At 52.6% G+C, this 14,922-nt stretch overlaps 7 protein-coding genes across 7 annotated transcripts; 4 read left to right on the plus strand and 3 right to left on the minus strand.

Moving 5' to 3' along the window:
- Positions 1–39: 39 nt before the first annotated feature.
- K460DRAFT_212508 (cystathionine gamma-lyase-like protein) lies at positions 40–1,753 on the plus strand. Its single transcript, XM_040927271.1, has 3 exons — positions 40–247; positions 305–390; positions 447–1,753. The coding sequence occupies exons 1-3, from the start codon at positions 122–124 to the stop codon at positions 1,489–1,491; spliced, it is 1,257 nt and encodes a 418-aa protein (XP_040782467.1). The 5' UTR covers positions 40–121; the 3' UTR covers positions 1,492–1,753.
- An 827-nt stretch (positions 1,754–2,580) lies between these two features.
- K460DRAFT_297597 (uncharacterized protein) lies at positions 2,581–3,638 on the plus strand (the record flags this gene model as incomplete). Its single annotated transcript, XM_040929721.1, has 2 exons — positions 2,581–2,860; positions 2,977–3,638. The coding sequence occupies 2 exons, from the start codon at positions 2,581–2,583 to the stop codon at positions 3,636–3,638; spliced, it is 942 nt and encodes a 313-aa protein (XP_040782468.1).
- Positions 3,639–4,056: 418 nt separating this feature from the next.
- On the minus strand, positions 4,057–5,372 carry K460DRAFT_297402 (ran GTPase activating protein 1; the record flags this gene model as incomplete). Its single annotated transcript, XM_040929705.1, has 2 exons — positions 4,057–5,130; positions 5,181–5,372. 2 exons carry the CDS (start codon positions 5,370–5,372, stop codon positions 4,057–4,059), a joined length of 1,266 nt encoding a protein of 421 aa, XP_040782469.1.
- A 272-nt stretch (positions 5,373–5,644) lies between these two features.
- On the plus strand, positions 5,645–6,499 carry K460DRAFT_371859 (uncharacterized protein). The gene is made up of 3 exons (XM_040934440.1): positions 5,645–5,683; positions 5,749–5,825; positions 5,885–6,499. Exons 1-3 carry the CDS (start codon positions 5,674–5,676, stop codon positions 6,023–6,025), a joined length of 228 nt encoding a protein of 75 aa, XP_040782470.1. The 5' UTR covers positions 5,645–5,673; the 3' UTR covers positions 6,026–6,499.
- On the minus strand, positions 6,266–9,382 carry K460DRAFT_411227 (glycosyltransferase family 57 protein; the record flags this gene model as incomplete). Its single annotated transcript, XM_040937465.1, has 3 exons — positions 6,266–7,613; positions 7,670–8,091; positions 9,368–9,382. 3 exons carry the CDS (start codon positions 9,380–9,382, stop codon positions 6,266–6,268), a joined length of 1,785 nt encoding a protein of 594 aa, XP_040782471.1.
- Positions 9,383–9,799: 417 nt separating this feature from the next.
- Positions 9,800–11,326, plus strand: K460DRAFT_381417 (RNA-binding domain-containing protein; the record flags this gene model as incomplete). Its single annotated transcript, XM_040935351.1, has 3 exons — positions 9,800–10,300; positions 10,353–10,627; positions 10,678–11,326. The coding sequence occupies 3 exons, from the start codon at positions 9,800–9,802 to the stop codon at positions 11,324–11,326; spliced, it is 1,425 nt and encodes a 474-aa protein (XP_040782472.1).
- Positions 11,327–13,100: 1,774 nt separating this feature from the next.
- Positions 13,101–14,852, minus strand: K460DRAFT_381418 (uncharacterized protein; the record flags this gene model as incomplete). Its single annotated transcript, XM_040935352.1, has 5 exons — positions 13,101–13,483; positions 13,533–13,778; positions 13,828–14,377; positions 14,437–14,576; positions 14,666–14,852. 5 exons carry the CDS (start codon positions 14,850–14,852, stop codon positions 13,101–13,103), a joined length of 1,506 nt encoding a protein of 501 aa, XP_040782473.1.
- Between the last annotated feature and the right edge of the window lie 70 nt (positions 14,853–14,922).

The raw sequence follows: 14,922 nt of genomic DNA on the forward strand, positions 1-14,922 counted from the left end.
TTCTCTGCCTGTGAAGTCTCTTTTTTCCCTTCCTCGTATCCTCTTACCTACGCTCAGTCTCGTGCTGTCGCCCCTCTGCACCAGTCGAAATTTGGACCACAAGATTTCCAGAGACACCATCATGACCGTCGCCGAACACCCCATTGACACCCCGCCACGCGCGCCTTCACCAGTTCATAGGTTCGGTACGCTTGCTGTACACGCTGGAAGCCCCCATGACCCCGTTACGGGAGCCGTGATTGAGGCTGTATGTCTCTCTTTTTTTTTGGCTTAGTGAGACGTAGCCAATCGCTAATCCAAGTAGATCTCGCTATCCACGACCTTTGCACAGACCAGCGTTGGGAAGCCAGTGGGCGAGTACGAGTACTCACGATCCTCAAACCCGAACCGGTACGGTCCCTGTCGGGCCCTATCTTGATGTCTTTTTAGGGCTGATGAATTCCTAGAGACAACTTTGAGCGCGCAGTCGCCGCTCTCGAGCATGCTCGCTATGCCCTCGCATTCAGTTCTGGCTCCGCGACTACGGCCAACATTCTGCAGTCGCTCGCCGCAGGATCGCACGTTGTTTCCGTCTCGGACGTCTACGGTGGGACGCATCGCTACTTCACCAAAGTAGCGCTCACACACAATGTCAAGGTTACCTTCAGTCCGAGCATTGAGATCGACATCGCTGAGCTCATTCGCCCAGAGACGAAACTCATCTGGATCGAAACGCCGTCAAACCCTACACTGACGCTCGTCGACATCCGGAAAGTCTCGACAATCGCCCACCAGCACGGTATCATGGTGGTTGTGGACAATACCTTCATGTCACCATACATTCAAAACCCGCTCGACCACGGCGCGGATATCGTCGTCCATTCAGTTACCAAGTACATCAACGGCCACTCGGACGTAGTCATGGGTGCGGCTGCCTTCAACTCGCCGGAGCTCTTCGACCGCCTGTCGTTCCTGCAGAACGCCATCGGAGCCGTACCTTCAGCATTCGACTGCTGGCTCGCACATCGAGGTCTCAAGACGCTACATCTCCGCGCTCGAGAAGCCACCAAGAACGCCACAGGTGTCGCCGAAGCTCTCGAGGCCTCATCACACATTATTTCAGTCAACTACCCCGGCCTTCCCTCACACGCACAGCGCGCCATTGCGATAAAGCAACACCGCGATGGCATGGGCGGCGGTATGCTTTCTTTCCGTATCCACGGCGGTCACGCAGCGGCTGAGCGCTTCTGTCAGGCGACCAAGATCTTCACTCTAGCCGAGTCACTGGGTGGAGTAGAGTCACTGGTCGAAGTTCCCAGCGCCATGACACACGGAGGCATTCCCAAGGAGCAGCGTGAGGCAGCGGGTGTCTTCGATGACCTAGTCCGCATCAGCTGCGGTATTGAAGATGAGGTTGATCTAGTTGCAGACGTGCTGCAGGCGCTGGAGAAATCGGTGGTTGGTCCGAAAATCAAGAACGAACTTGCTTCGAATGGCAACGGCCAGGCCTAAAAACAATGCGGAGCAACCCTATATTTTCAACATGGGCCCCTGAAAAAACCTTTGATGGACACATACAAAGTTAGAACTGGCGTTCGGTGTAATTCACGACTTGATGGGACACATGCAGACAGTTTTCACTCGTGGCAGTAGTCTAATCTCGCATAGCGAGCAACAAGATAGCAAATGTTATGGTCAAAACACGTTAAACTCTTTTCTTCGGTCTTCACCAGTCTTCACAGCCGCCGTCCGTCTTCTCCTTGGTTCTTTTCTCAACAATCTCGTGTTGCTTTCCCACGAGTAAGCATACTCCCAGTCTCTTGGTAAGGTATCTGAATGATTTCACCACACGCCGTCGAATACCTGCACAAAATCCACTACTCAAACACCACAATCGTCTCCACACACACAAAGCTGGGAAAATTCTTCTTCCTTGCACGCCGCTACATCGTGCCGTACCGAGAAGGGCCCAGATTCGACCTATGCAGCTATTGTGATACATGTTCTTTCAAGATAGAACGAGTGACTCCCGGAGGTCTATAAAATTACTATGCAAGCTGATCCTATGTTTCATCATCGTCATTTTTCAAGGTCAAACACTCCCAAGGTCGGCATTCGTGTTGGAGTCATCCTCAAGAAGACCGTTCTATTCGCGTATCTCTATGCTGTCTTCCTGAGCGACAGGTTTCTTACACGAAGAAGGTTGACTTTGTTGCAACGTCTTCCCAGAGCCTACTACGACTATGCCTGGCACACCTTCCTTCTACGTCGTTTACTGGTTAGTAGCTTAGAGAGCGTGGGAAAGTGCCCCCCACTGGTAGCACACACTCAATACAGAAAGTATGACCCAAACCCGTAACGTCATTACCGATGACAATGTAGACTATGCCGCCCCCTACAGGAAGTTATCATCGTCCACCCCCATGCCCATAGCTACAACTCCGCATCTTCCACCCTACTTAACTCACCCCCCAATCGTCTCGATTAGCCACGTCACCTGCACATCGCTACACTACCGAAAAGCAGGGCGGCATGAAGCACGAAAAGCAGGCCCCCGATCCCGCTTCCAAGCCGACCCGCGAGGAGTTCTTTCAGCAAGACATGGAGAAGATCCTGGTCAAGCTGAAGAACGACCCCGGCAGCATCACTACCGAGGACGCTCGTCGCTTGTCCGAGAACGTTGAAGCCCGGGATGAGAAGTCAGCTCGCATCATTTCGGCAGTCGAATCCTTCGCTGTTGCCAATGAGGCACTGCATGACCAGGACCCTAGCCTAGGTCAAGCACCTCACACCTCCCTCCTTACCGTCGTCAACGACTTACATGCTGCCGTCGACACCAATCCCAGCGATATCACTACTGAGGTCCTGAGGACCGTTCAGAGTGTGGTTAGCAGTAAGGGCATTCCTTCTCTATCAGTTTGCCCCACCATACGGGGCACCCTCCGTCTAAAGACTCTTTGCAGCTGCCATTGAATCACTGAAGTCCTCGGGCTCGAGCTAATATTGTTTCAGAAATGCAGAAGGCTGTCGGCCACGCCAACGCCCCTCGCCCTGAATTAGAGGCCGAGCTCCGAGAGGAAATTGCTAAGATCGAACCCAAAGTCGTGCAAGGTACTGTCACTAAAGCCGAGGCCGATCACCTTCACTCTCTCGAAGCCAGGGCTCATGGTCATACGGAAAAGGGTAGCATCACCGCCATCGCCCAGTCAGTCGCAGCCAAGCGTGAACGCCAGATGTCACTGAGCAGCAGCTCTAGCCCCAGTAGCGGACGTTCTCGCGCCAGCAGCAAGACCTTCACAGGTACACCTCAGGAGCAGTCTCACCGTGACAAAGAAGCCAACCTCCACCAGGCCGAAGTCAGTACAAGGTCAAAGATTGAGCAGGGCACCGTCACCCAAGCGGATGCCGACCTTCTACAATCGCGCGAGACGCGCGCCCATAGCCACATTGACAAGGTCGGACTCGCCGCTACCACACAGTCCCTCGTTTCTAAGAAGCGCCAGGAGTCCTTGAGCGGCCGCTCCAACGTCTCCCCCCGCGCCTCCGAGGCAGACTATGAGCGCCGCATAGAGCAGTCTCACCATGACAAAGAGATCAACCTCAAGGTTGTAGAGCTTACTATCCAGCCCAAGATTATCGAGGAGAACGTTGTCGACTAGGTGGGCTATGAAAGAGAGTTCAGTCTCCAGCATGGCGGCCATCATGGTAGGATTATCTCGATAGATTGCCAGCCTGGCATGAATGGAACCAATATTAGATGGCATGCATTTAATCACTCTTTTTTTGTGCACGGTGAATCCTGGGACTTTGGCTTCTGGCAGAATGCCACGGTGAGATTCGACGTCGAGATATGGATCGCCTCGGGCTAGTCGATCATGACATGGTAGGTTCTTCGCTCACGTTTATAGATATCTGAGTCGTAAAGAGAAAAATCCGAACGCGAGAACTGGATCTCAGTCTATTATGGTATTCCCTCGTATATGCATGCCCCAGCAATAACACCAATTCACAATATGCTGGTTATGATTGAACATATCTCGTCCAAGAGACACAGGCAACTGGATCCTGGTCTACAGCTTACTTGATCTCTGTCTTGGCCATCAAATCCGCCAGAGCATCCACCTTCTTGTCTTTCTCTTGAGACACATTGCTCTCCTCTGCCCTCTGATCTTCCACAAGCTGCCGCGCTGCGCGCTCTTCCACCTCAATACCTTCTTCCTCTTCGTCACCGTCACCGTCTTCCTCTTCCTCGTCTTCGCTCTCCAACTCATCCAACTCATCTAGGCCCCAGTACTCTTCATCATCCTCGTGCTCCCCAGACTCTTCCTTCCTCGCCTCAAGTACATTGTGCAGTTTGCCAATGCTCGGATCTTCCTCGTCGAATTTATTTCCATTGAGCTCGACACGGCGGAGTGCGGGTAGAGCGGTCGCAGAAGCAGATGCGAGACGGGCGAGGCCCTTGGCATTGATCTCGTTGAATTGGAGTCGCAGGATCTGAATTTTCTTGTTCTTGCCCTCATCAAGGGCGGCGGCGAGGGCGTTGCCGCCACGGCCGCCAAGAAGGCAGTCTCCTACGCCGAGTTCGACCAAATCAGTCCAATTGCCGACAACCTTGCTCAAAGCACTTGCGCCCAGGGTTGTGAATGTGTTGTCTTGCAGATCTAGCGTTTCAAGCTTAACGAGGTGCGAGAGGCCATTTGCGATTAGGTGTGAGATGCCCTCCTGACGAATACCGTTTTGTGTCATCTTGATGGTCTTGACGCCCGTGTTTGCTGCGTATGCTTTGGCCCAGGCGACCATGCTGCCGTTCTCTAGACGATTGCGACCGCAGATCACAAGCTCGAGGTCTGGGACCGGTTTGCCTTGGCTGCGGGCGGATTCCTTCTTTGCGGCGAGGGCGGTGAGAGCATCGGCAACAAGGACACCGGCAGCGGGGCCGAGACCATTGTTGTTCAAGTAGAGGTATCGGAGAGGTGTATGTTGTGAGAGGAAGTCAACGAGCGGGGCGACAGTGTTGAGCCCAAACGCGTTGTCGGAAAGGTCGACGGTATGTAGGTTTGGCAGGGTAAGGAGGGAGGTCAGAAGATGTGACAGGGCCGGGGGAATCTCAGAGAGCAGGCGGGAAGTGAAGATGTCGGCGAGGTTTGCGACCTGTCAAGCGTGTCAATAAGTAAGGGCGCTTTCAAAAGAGGCGGGCCTACCTTTAAGCCTTTCTTGCCCTCCAAAACCTTGGCCAGCGCCTCGCTGGCTCCAATGCCCAGTGTGTTCCCCAGGAGCCTGACCTCGTCAACGTGGTCGTTGCTCTTCAACGCCTCGATATGCGGCGCGATGTCGTCGGCAGTGGTGAGCTTTAGGCCCCTGCCTTCGAGGGAAAAGACATTGGATGCCGACATTGTGTGCCCACGAGGACGGCCGTAGCACAAAAGCGGGGGTTAAGAAATGTTCCAGAAGAGACGAAGAAGGGGAGTCGAGCAAGAGGACGAATGCAAAATGGCGGGAGGGAGGGGGAGGGGCAGGTGGAATGTTTATGCGTAGTGGGCTACATCCCTGTGTGCTGCAGGGACCGACCGACCTTTTGCCATGGCGGCGAAGCGGAAGTGCGTGCCAAGCCTGGGGGATCTCTGAGGCGATTGCTAAGCAAGCACTGAACTGGACTGAACTGAAGCTTCAACTCACCACCACGCTATCCTACAAATGGCATCAGGTACGTCCGTAGCGCTTTGCGCCGGCTTGTATGCGACATGCAGGCGCTGATTGAACATGGCACAGCACCACCGACCGCCGCCAACATGGGCGCAGACGTCAAGACGCCCGAAGCCGCCGCCGCGCCGCCTGCGAAAGTAAAGGTACGCCTCGGTCACCTAGTCTAGAGGGAATGGATGGACTAGACTGACACAGTCATTAGCCGTGCTGCGTATGCACCGACCAAAAGGCCAAACGCGACGAATGCATGCTGTTCTCTACCTCCAACGATGCGCAGAAAGAATGCGCCACCCTGGTCGACCAATACCGCCAATGCATGGCGGGATATGGATTCAAGATATAACTGCGCTTGGAGGCGCAGACGTGTATGATAACGAGGACAACTTCGAGACGACTGTACAACACACAGCAGCATGGAAGGCGTTCAACATTAGACATTGGCATGATGCATTCATTTGTATTGCTTGTATATATATGTACATGAGCTGGATTCAAAATTCAAATCCATCTCGGCTCTAAACAGCTAGCTGGGGTATCTTGAAAATAAATATGGAAATGCAGCCACCACTTTCCAGACCATATTTCACTGTGTCTTGCTCTTTGCTCCTCCCACTAGCTCACTCTTGATGCATAGTCGCCACAAGCACCACAGGTAGCATATCCCAAACCCGCCTGTGCCCACAATTGCATTCGCAACAACCCACAAATCTGGCTTGTTTGCGGGAGGGGCAAAGACGGCTTCGACCACGTGCCATGCTACCATGGCGACGTACATGTTGACGTGTAGCATCTTGCTGAATAGGTTCAGCCCGCTCCTGCTCCCCTCGTGATATGCAGAGAATGAGACGGGCGGTAGTCCAAGAAGATAAGCCCATAGCAGAGACACGACGAAATAGGGAACTCCAAGTCCATCCCTCTTCAGCAAGGGGAACATGGTCCAGACACCGAGCATGTTTGCAAGGCCAACCCAGGCCCTCGTCGACGGCAGCAGACCCTCCTTTCCGCTGAGAAGTAGAGTCATGGGCAGTAGCGGGAGCAGAACATTCTTCTCGTGTACTTGGTAGGAGCAGAGGAAGAACCCCCAAGAGACAGCTGCGAAGGCAAGTGGCAGGAGCTGCTTCTTTGGGTTGAGGAAGATGATCAGACAGGGAGGAAGGATAGCGGCGAATGTTGCGACAAGTGCTAGTCGCTGGAGAAGCTCCATCGGATAGCGATGGAGCTTGTGGAAGGTATGAATTGTGCACCAAATGTTGGCGACTTTGTCCTCGAATAGCCCTCGGGAGAAGGGAAAGATGCGGTGGATGGATTGCGTCATCTGAAGGGCGATGGGATAGTACCAGGCATTCGAATCCCAATATGCAGAAAAAGACTCCATAAGGGGTGGGAGAGGGAGTTTGTCAGAAGAGACGCCTCTATACGTGTCGTACGCTACGCCTAGCAGGAATGGCAGATACAGCACGGCGAAAGCTGCGACCGTAGCAAGCGCAATGGCAAGGAAGCGAACCACATTGACCTTTGGGAACACGCAGATACCCAGAAGGTAGGCAAAGACAGCAGGCGCGTAAAAGAGGGCCATTTGTTTGAAACCAAGCGCTCCTACGAAGAAGACGCAGGACCAGAGCGGACGCCCGGCGACCATGCTCGACAAAGTGGCGACGGCAAAGCCGAGCATGACCGTGTTGTACTGGAAATGTCCATGATCGATCAAGATTGTGCCGGGCTGCATCAATATAGCCACTAGTGCAATGGACGACTCCCAGATATTGACACGTTCAAGCCTCGAATATCGGCGGAGAAAAATGACGATTGCGGGAATGTAGATGAGGTACTCGGAAACGAGGACGGTAGCGCGCATGTATATCTTGAGGGAGGGGTCGTCGAGTCCTCGCGATGCATCGAGGGCGAACCATTCTGGGTTAATCGCAGAGCCACTGAAGGAATTAGCATTTGGCGTTGCTACGCTGACTTTGTCAAGACTGCCACGCACAGCACACCCAAAACCCAACTATGATACGCGGTAAGCAGAGGATAATCCAATCCCCACCACTGCAACTCGTAGAAATACCACTTGCTCACGGGCAAATGCCGTGTAATCTCCATCCAGTGCCTCTGGGCCTCAAAATCCCCATGCATGGGCGGGCTCTGCAAGCCGGAATAGCTCCATAGGCTCGTCGTCCACCTGAACAGGCCCACAACCATCAGGATCAAGGGGATGGTGACCCATTGTGAGACTGTGCCTTTTGCAGGCCAGAGGAACGCGACGAGCGGGAATGCGGGTTTGTGGGCATTGGTGGACGAGTCGAGGTCGAGGGTGCCGTGGGTGACGTGGGCAAGAGAGCCTTCTTCGATTTTGCGGCGCCGCCGGGGTTTGTGATTTGCTGACGACGCCATGTTGAAGCTGGCCTGGAGCTTGAGGGGGGTTTTAGAGATGGTGGATTCAACGACTCGTCGAGCCGTCGTGTGTCCTCCCCGGCGAATGTGTCACTAGTGCAGATGAAGCTTAGGCCAACGTGGAGGACATGCAGGTGTGGGAGGTGTAGCCACAATTTAGTGCTCTATTTTCTGAAAACTGCAGCCTGTGCTTGCGATTTTACTAAGTCGCTTATAGCTGCTGCCTAATTTAATATAAATATATATACTATTGCCTTTAATTCTACAATTATTATCTATATAATTAAAAATGCTTTTGCTTATAATTTTAGTATATATTTAGTATTTTACTGCATTTTAACTGCGCTAATTAATTTTAGTATAATATATATAATACTTGCAATTAAGCTAATAAAAGCTTAAATTACTAATTTACTTATACTAATAATAATAATAATAATTTATAGTAGTGCTTGCAAATACTATAAAAGTATAATACTGCTAATATTGCCTGCAAACAAACTTACTTTTTTTATTTTATTTTTAATTTTTATTTACTGCTTTTGCAAGTTTTATGCCTAAATAAAATATTATAATATTTAAATAAGCTATTATTTAGTACAAAAACTATAAATAAAGTAGTATAAAAATAAAGCGTAGTATTACAAAGGCTAGAGCAGGGAGGACAACGTGTATCTACTATTGTGGCAAATGCTTCGCAATAAATTTGCAGTATGCATGGATCTATCATGTGAGAACGGTTGGCTCTTGTCCAACTGAACCAATCTAGCGAGCAAGATGGCGCCTACATTGTATACTTCTTTGGTGTCCATGCATGTCACATAGGCAAAGTCCCCAACACGTCGTCCCCATTGCCAGACAAAATAAACCTTTGAAAAGCGGTGCAAACAAACGTCAGGTTCAACTGCTACGGTGTCCTAGTACCGTAGACAGCGATCAGGTCCTAGGGAAAGCCTTTTGAACACACGCAACAAGGTAATACTCACTCACATCTGCTTGCCACGACGAAAGAAAGTTATTAATCGGTGGTTGGCCACTAGCGTCGTCGACACCGCATTTTGGCCGCGAGCTTGGGCCATGGGCTCCGCTGAAAAGTCGAAATCTTTCCACTCGCGCATAAAATCCCAACCGCCCGCCGCCATCAACGCACCTTTTTTCTTCCTCTTCCATCCGCTACCACCGACCTTTGTCGCATTACTTCCTCGAACACTATCCTGTTCGATCATCACCTGAGGGCTTTTTGAGGGCTTCTAGTGGGCTACTGAGGGCATTCGCATCAAGTACCAGAACATACCAAGTCAGTGGGCATCGTTGAGCTTTTCCTTCACACATCATGCAGAGGGCACGTCTGTCGCTCGTCAGAGCGCGACAAGATCAACCAGAGGGCTTTTCGCTACTATGAGGGTTTTTCTTCTGGCTTCTCGGCTCTTGTGGGAACACGGTGCCTTGAAGCCAGTTTTTCTGTGGGCTCTTGTGGGCTTTTCGTGGGCTTGAGGGACATCCGCCTCGCGCGGTCTCGAGAGATACCAGGGGGCTTTTCGCAATTTGAGACATCCAGACGACGCAGGCTTTTGGCGCACACGACTCTCCCTCGAGAGTCGGCGCATGCGCGACGACATGTTGCTCGTTTACTCTCCCCTTTCCTTTTGCCGTCGCATCAACACGGGCACCCTGTCGCTAGTCGCACAATACTGATACGTAATAGATCGAGTACTCTACCGTCATCATGTCCAAGACCAAGGTTACCGACAAGTCGTCCAAGAAGGACAAGAAGGCTGAGCTTTCGAGCGTCAAGGCCGGTCGCGTTACCAAGCCTGCACAGACACCCAAGTCGAAGAGCAAGGATATTGCAAAGTCAGTTGCCTCCGGTGTCAAGGACAAGAAGAAGACGAAGAAGGCTCCTACCCCGGAGCCTGAGTCTGAGTCCAGCGAGAGCGAGAGCGAGAGCGACGACGAGTCCTCCGCCAGCAGTAGCGAGGAGGAGGTCGTCGAGAAGAAGACTCCTGCCAAGGCTGCTCCCAAGGCTGCTGCTAAAGCCGACTCCGATTCTGACTCGTCTGACAGCAGCGAGGACGACAGCGATAGTGAGAGCGAGGAGGAGAAGCCCGCCACCAAGGCCAAGGCTAACGGCGCCACCAAAGATGCCGAGTCTAGCGATTCTGCCAGCGACTCCGACAGCAGCGCGTCTGACGAGGACAAGCCTGCTGCAAAGGCTGACAAGGCCGAGGTACGTCTACTTTTTGTCCTTGTCCTAGCCTTGACTATGCTAACCATCGCAGGCTTCTGACTCCGACTCGGACGACTCTGATTCCGACTCTGCCGCGAGCGAGGAGGAGGCTCCTTCCAAGAAGCGCAAGGCCGAGGCCGCTGCTGAGCCGGCTGTCAAGAAGACCAAGACTGATGCTCCCGCCGCTGGCGAGGGTATCAAGAACCTTTTCGTCGGCAACATGAGCTGGAACATTGACGAGGACTGGCTCCGCCGCGAGTTCGAGGGCTTCGGCGAGATCATCGGCTGCCGTGTCATCACTGACCGTGACACCGGCCGTGCCAAAGGGTGCGTCTTGTCGCTCCTATCATGCTTTTGCGCCTTGCTGACAGTAACAGATTCGGCTATGTTGAGTTTGCTGATGCTGCTGATGCTGCCAAGGCTCAGGCCGAGATGCACCAGTACGAGCTTGACGGTCGCCAGTTGAACGTCGACTTCAGCACCCCTCGCCAGAAGCCTGACGCGGGCAAGACCAACGACCGTGCCGGCCGTTATGGCGATAAGCGTAGCGCTCCCAGCAACACCTTGTTCCTCGGCAACCTGTCATTCGATTGCACCAACGACGCCGTCCAGGAGATCTTTGCCGAATACGGCAACATCACCCGTGTCTCTCTGCCTACCGACCGTGACACTGGCTCGCTCAAGGGCTTCGGATACGTCGACTTCAGTTCTCAAGATGAGGCTACTGCCGCTCTTGAGGCCTTGAACGGCCAGGATATTGCCGGTCGCAACATCCGCATCGACTACGCTGCTGCTCGTGAGGACAACGGCGGCGGCGGACGCGGTGGCGGCTTCGGTGGTGGTCGCGGTGGCGGTCGCGGCGGCGGCCGTGGAGGCTTCGGTGATCGTGGCGGACGCGGCGGTGGCCGTGGAGGTGGCCGTGGATTCGGTGGCGGTCGTGGAGGAGGTCGTGGAGGCGGTCGCGGTGGAAGCTTCAACCGTGGCGGCTTCGGCGACTTCGCGGGCTCCAAGAAGTCCTTTGACTAAACGTCTCTCCCATGGTCTTGCTTCCCTAGCATGCATTTCGTGTGTCTTGTCTTGATCGCGTGGAATAGTAAGTAACGAGCCACACCGTATGATGCCATATGGTCATGATGTTTGGATTTGGGCTTCAGCTATCTGCTGATGATGCTACAACATTCTCTTATTATGGGAACGGCGCATTACGGTTAAAAGTTGTGTTTCATTCATCTCTCCATTTCACTCGCTCTACACTAGGACGGGTCTTATGGTTAGTTAAGTCTCACGTATGTACAATGATGTCTCTTTATATCCTTTAATCCCATGGTCCTGTGATGTTCGCGTGACCAATCTCATTGCCTTTATCTACCGAATAATGTCTCCTTATTATGTTACATTCTCTTAGTAGAATAGCGTAAAAACATGTGCTTGGGACTATGCCCTACTTTGTCTCAAGGGGTGGTTTTACTTGGTTGGGGCCACTGGGTTTTTGGGTGTGATAATTATCAAGGTTAAAAGGACATGATTCATATGGAAACGAAACGGTTGCATGTAGTGGTGAAACTAGGTGTATGTGCTGGTAAGGGAGTGGCTATCTACTGCATGTCCAACGAATTCTTTGGAAATCCTGACTAGTCGGGGCTTGGCTTACGTTACCTGGATTGTGGGTTCGAAGGAGTATCGGATCAGGACCGAAATTGGCTGTTGCCAGTACCCAGCTTTCTATGCCTCTCCCAGGGCAGCGGTCGTTGGCACACCCAGCAACCCAACAAAACCGACTCTCCAATCGACCGGATAGGTCCTTGGACTTCACCTCTCGACCGTGTATCTTCACACCTATCAGCGATCATCACCACCTTCCTCTCGTGAGGGCTTGTCGCTTTGTGCAGAGGAAAACAAACCCACATAACATGAGCCAAATCAAAGTTTGGATTAGATAAATGGCATTGTGGCTGCTAGCGAATCGTTGAATATGGCAGGTAGATCCTGAAAATTCATGTAGATCTGATCGACATGATTGTGGCTGGCTATGCTTAATTTTGCTGGTACTAAATGCTGGTACTAATGCTGTATACGCATAGAAACGCGTCATGCAAATCTAACGTGCCAGAACAAACGTGAACTAAGGAAATATGCCGTACATATCCACGTGCACGAGACCGAGGTCGCGGCATCTAGTGAGACCCTCCCTACGCTTCCGTGATACCATGCTCAAACACGGTGAATACATGCCGCCTTGTCTCTCGATGAAAGAGAATATGCTTTTCCAGAAAATACCTCCCATGATTCGTCCAATGGGTATGAACCACCCCGCAAAGCGCCGCCAACCTGGTGTAAGCGAACGAAAAGATCCGCGAAGCATGTCGGAGATGTAAGAGTCGCTGGGATCTCGTCAAGTGGCTATTATGTGGAGAATTTTGAGCACAACATGAAGTTGGCTAAACAGACGCCGCTGCTTAGGAGTGACTAACGTGCCAGAGGACACGCGAATCTCCAAGGTCAAAGTCATGACACGAGAATTGATCCTTCTTAGCCGCCCCCAAAAAAAATCCCTCCCCCATCAGTCCCACCCAAAAGCTCGTCCCTCACCAAAACAAAGGAAATGACCACGTATACATCTGAAGCAGCTGCGGCAAACGCAGCGGCTACAGAAGGAATTAGTGTCGTAGCTGGATATCGAGGCTGCTATATATAAAACAATATCCGTAAATCGTGAAAATGCTGGCAATGTAGTTGTACACAGAACGATGGGCGAAGAAAACAACGATGAACATCGAAGCATAACGGGTGTGTCGTTTTTTTAACGATGAGGGTGCTCGTACGGTCGAATGCCACCAAATTCGACACCTTGCATAGCAGTGGGAGCCGGTGCTCCCCATTGAGTCGGCTGTGGCTGTGGTGGAGCTTGTTGTTGTTGTTGCTGCTGCAATGGCGGTAGCACGTTGTTTGTGGATGCAGGTGTGGCGCCTTGTTGCTGCGCAAGCATGCCCGTCATGCTCCCATAGACGTGCGGACTGGCGGGATCAACCCGGCGAAGAGCGTTCCAGACAGCGGCCAACTCGTTGCGCAGTAGTTCGTTCTCCTCTTGCGCTCGTCGACAGAATTCAGCGTCTGGTCGCAGGCGAGCATTTTCCGCGCGGGCGGCTTCATGTGCTCTGCCAAGGTTCTTGATATACTCAATGGCTGGCCTGGATTAGCGCAAATAAGAACGAAGGATAAGGAGTCAAGTTACCTTTGGTCAGAATCTCCCACTTGCTGGATTTGCTGCCAGGAGAGTTGGGCAGGATGTTGTTCAATTCATCGAAGAGGTTCTTCATCTCGCTTCTTCGCTTCCTTTCAGCCATCTTGTGGCTGATCCGCAGCTCGGGAGTGCGACTGTAGTTTCCACTGCCGGGAGATAAAGCATCCGCGTGATTCATACCCTGCAAGCTCGTAACGCTGCGATGTTGCATAGAGTGGTGGTGGGTGCTTTGTATATCTACGGATAGTCAGTACGCTGGTCGAAAGGTAAGAATAGGGATGCGTGCCATCGTCTAATCGCTGTTGTCCAGAGGGAAGTTTGGAGTCTGTGGTAAAGATGCTACTATTGACAGATGTGGCAAAACTGTTTTGGCGCGATGGGAGCGTTGAGCGTTCTATACTTGACTCACCACTGCTAGATACCCTTTTGTCGTCTAGTTCGGGCTCATCCGGGAAAGCCCAGGCATAGCCCTTGGTTGGGGCAGCAGCCATGGGGTCTGGCATGCCCGATACGCTTCGCGGATTCGGATTGATGACGGGAGCACGTCGTGGAGGGTGGTTGGCACGCGGGCCATTGCGGCTCATGGGCGACAAGGGCGAGGCGCCATTGGGGCGTGTGTCGAGGTGCGTTATTCCTCGTTGTTGCTGGAGGTTCGAAACAAGCGAGACTCGAGAGGCATTTTGGCTGTCATATGGTGAAGACGGGCTGATGGCAAGATGGTTCATTCCAGCGTTCATCCGGCTGTCAACACTGCTGCGTCGAGAATCAAAATGCGAGCCGGCTTCAAAGCTCAGCCGGTTATCGAACCCCTGATTGAGCGATGGGAGAGCATTAGACTAGCGTTACGTCAGCGTGTCTCCATGGCGGGGAGAAGGGCAGGCAGATGGGTGCATACCTGAGATGACTGGGAGAGGCCAGAGGGGTATCTAGCCGAAGAAGGGGTTTCAGGGATCGAGTTGCGGGATGGCAGCTCTTCAGAGGGGTTAAGAAGCGTTTGTAGCTGCAAACCCATACCTTGGGAGACAGTAGATGAGTCTGAGGGGGTGCATGTTAGAAGGGATCAATTAGACTAGTTTAAGTGAGGGTGTGGGTGTGGGGAGGAGAGGCGATATTAGGAGACTGACGCTTGCTTTGAGAGATGGACCAATTGCCTGAATCGCGGACCTCGCGAGCTTCAGACTGCTGTCTGAGGCGAAGGGGGCTCTGCTCAGACGGGGAGAGGGTACTGGTGAGGGAGGCGATGGATGGGAGTGCCTGTCCTTGCGACACGGTGCCGGGTGCTGGGTGCCGTTGATGAGAGACAGTATCCATGGTAGTAGCGAGATGAGGTGCGTGGGTCTTGCACACAGCCTTCAGCCCAAGAACGACGTTTGGTCGTTGG

Source organism: Cucurbitaria berberidis, assembly GCF_010015615.1.
Source record: "Cucurbitaria berberidis CBS 394.84 unplaced genomic scaffold K460scaffold_8, whole genome shotgun sequence".
Classification (NCBI taxonomy): domain Eukaryota; kingdom Fungi; phylum Ascomycota; class Dothideomycetes; order Pleosporales; family Cucurbitariaceae; genus Cucurbitaria; species Cucurbitaria berberidis.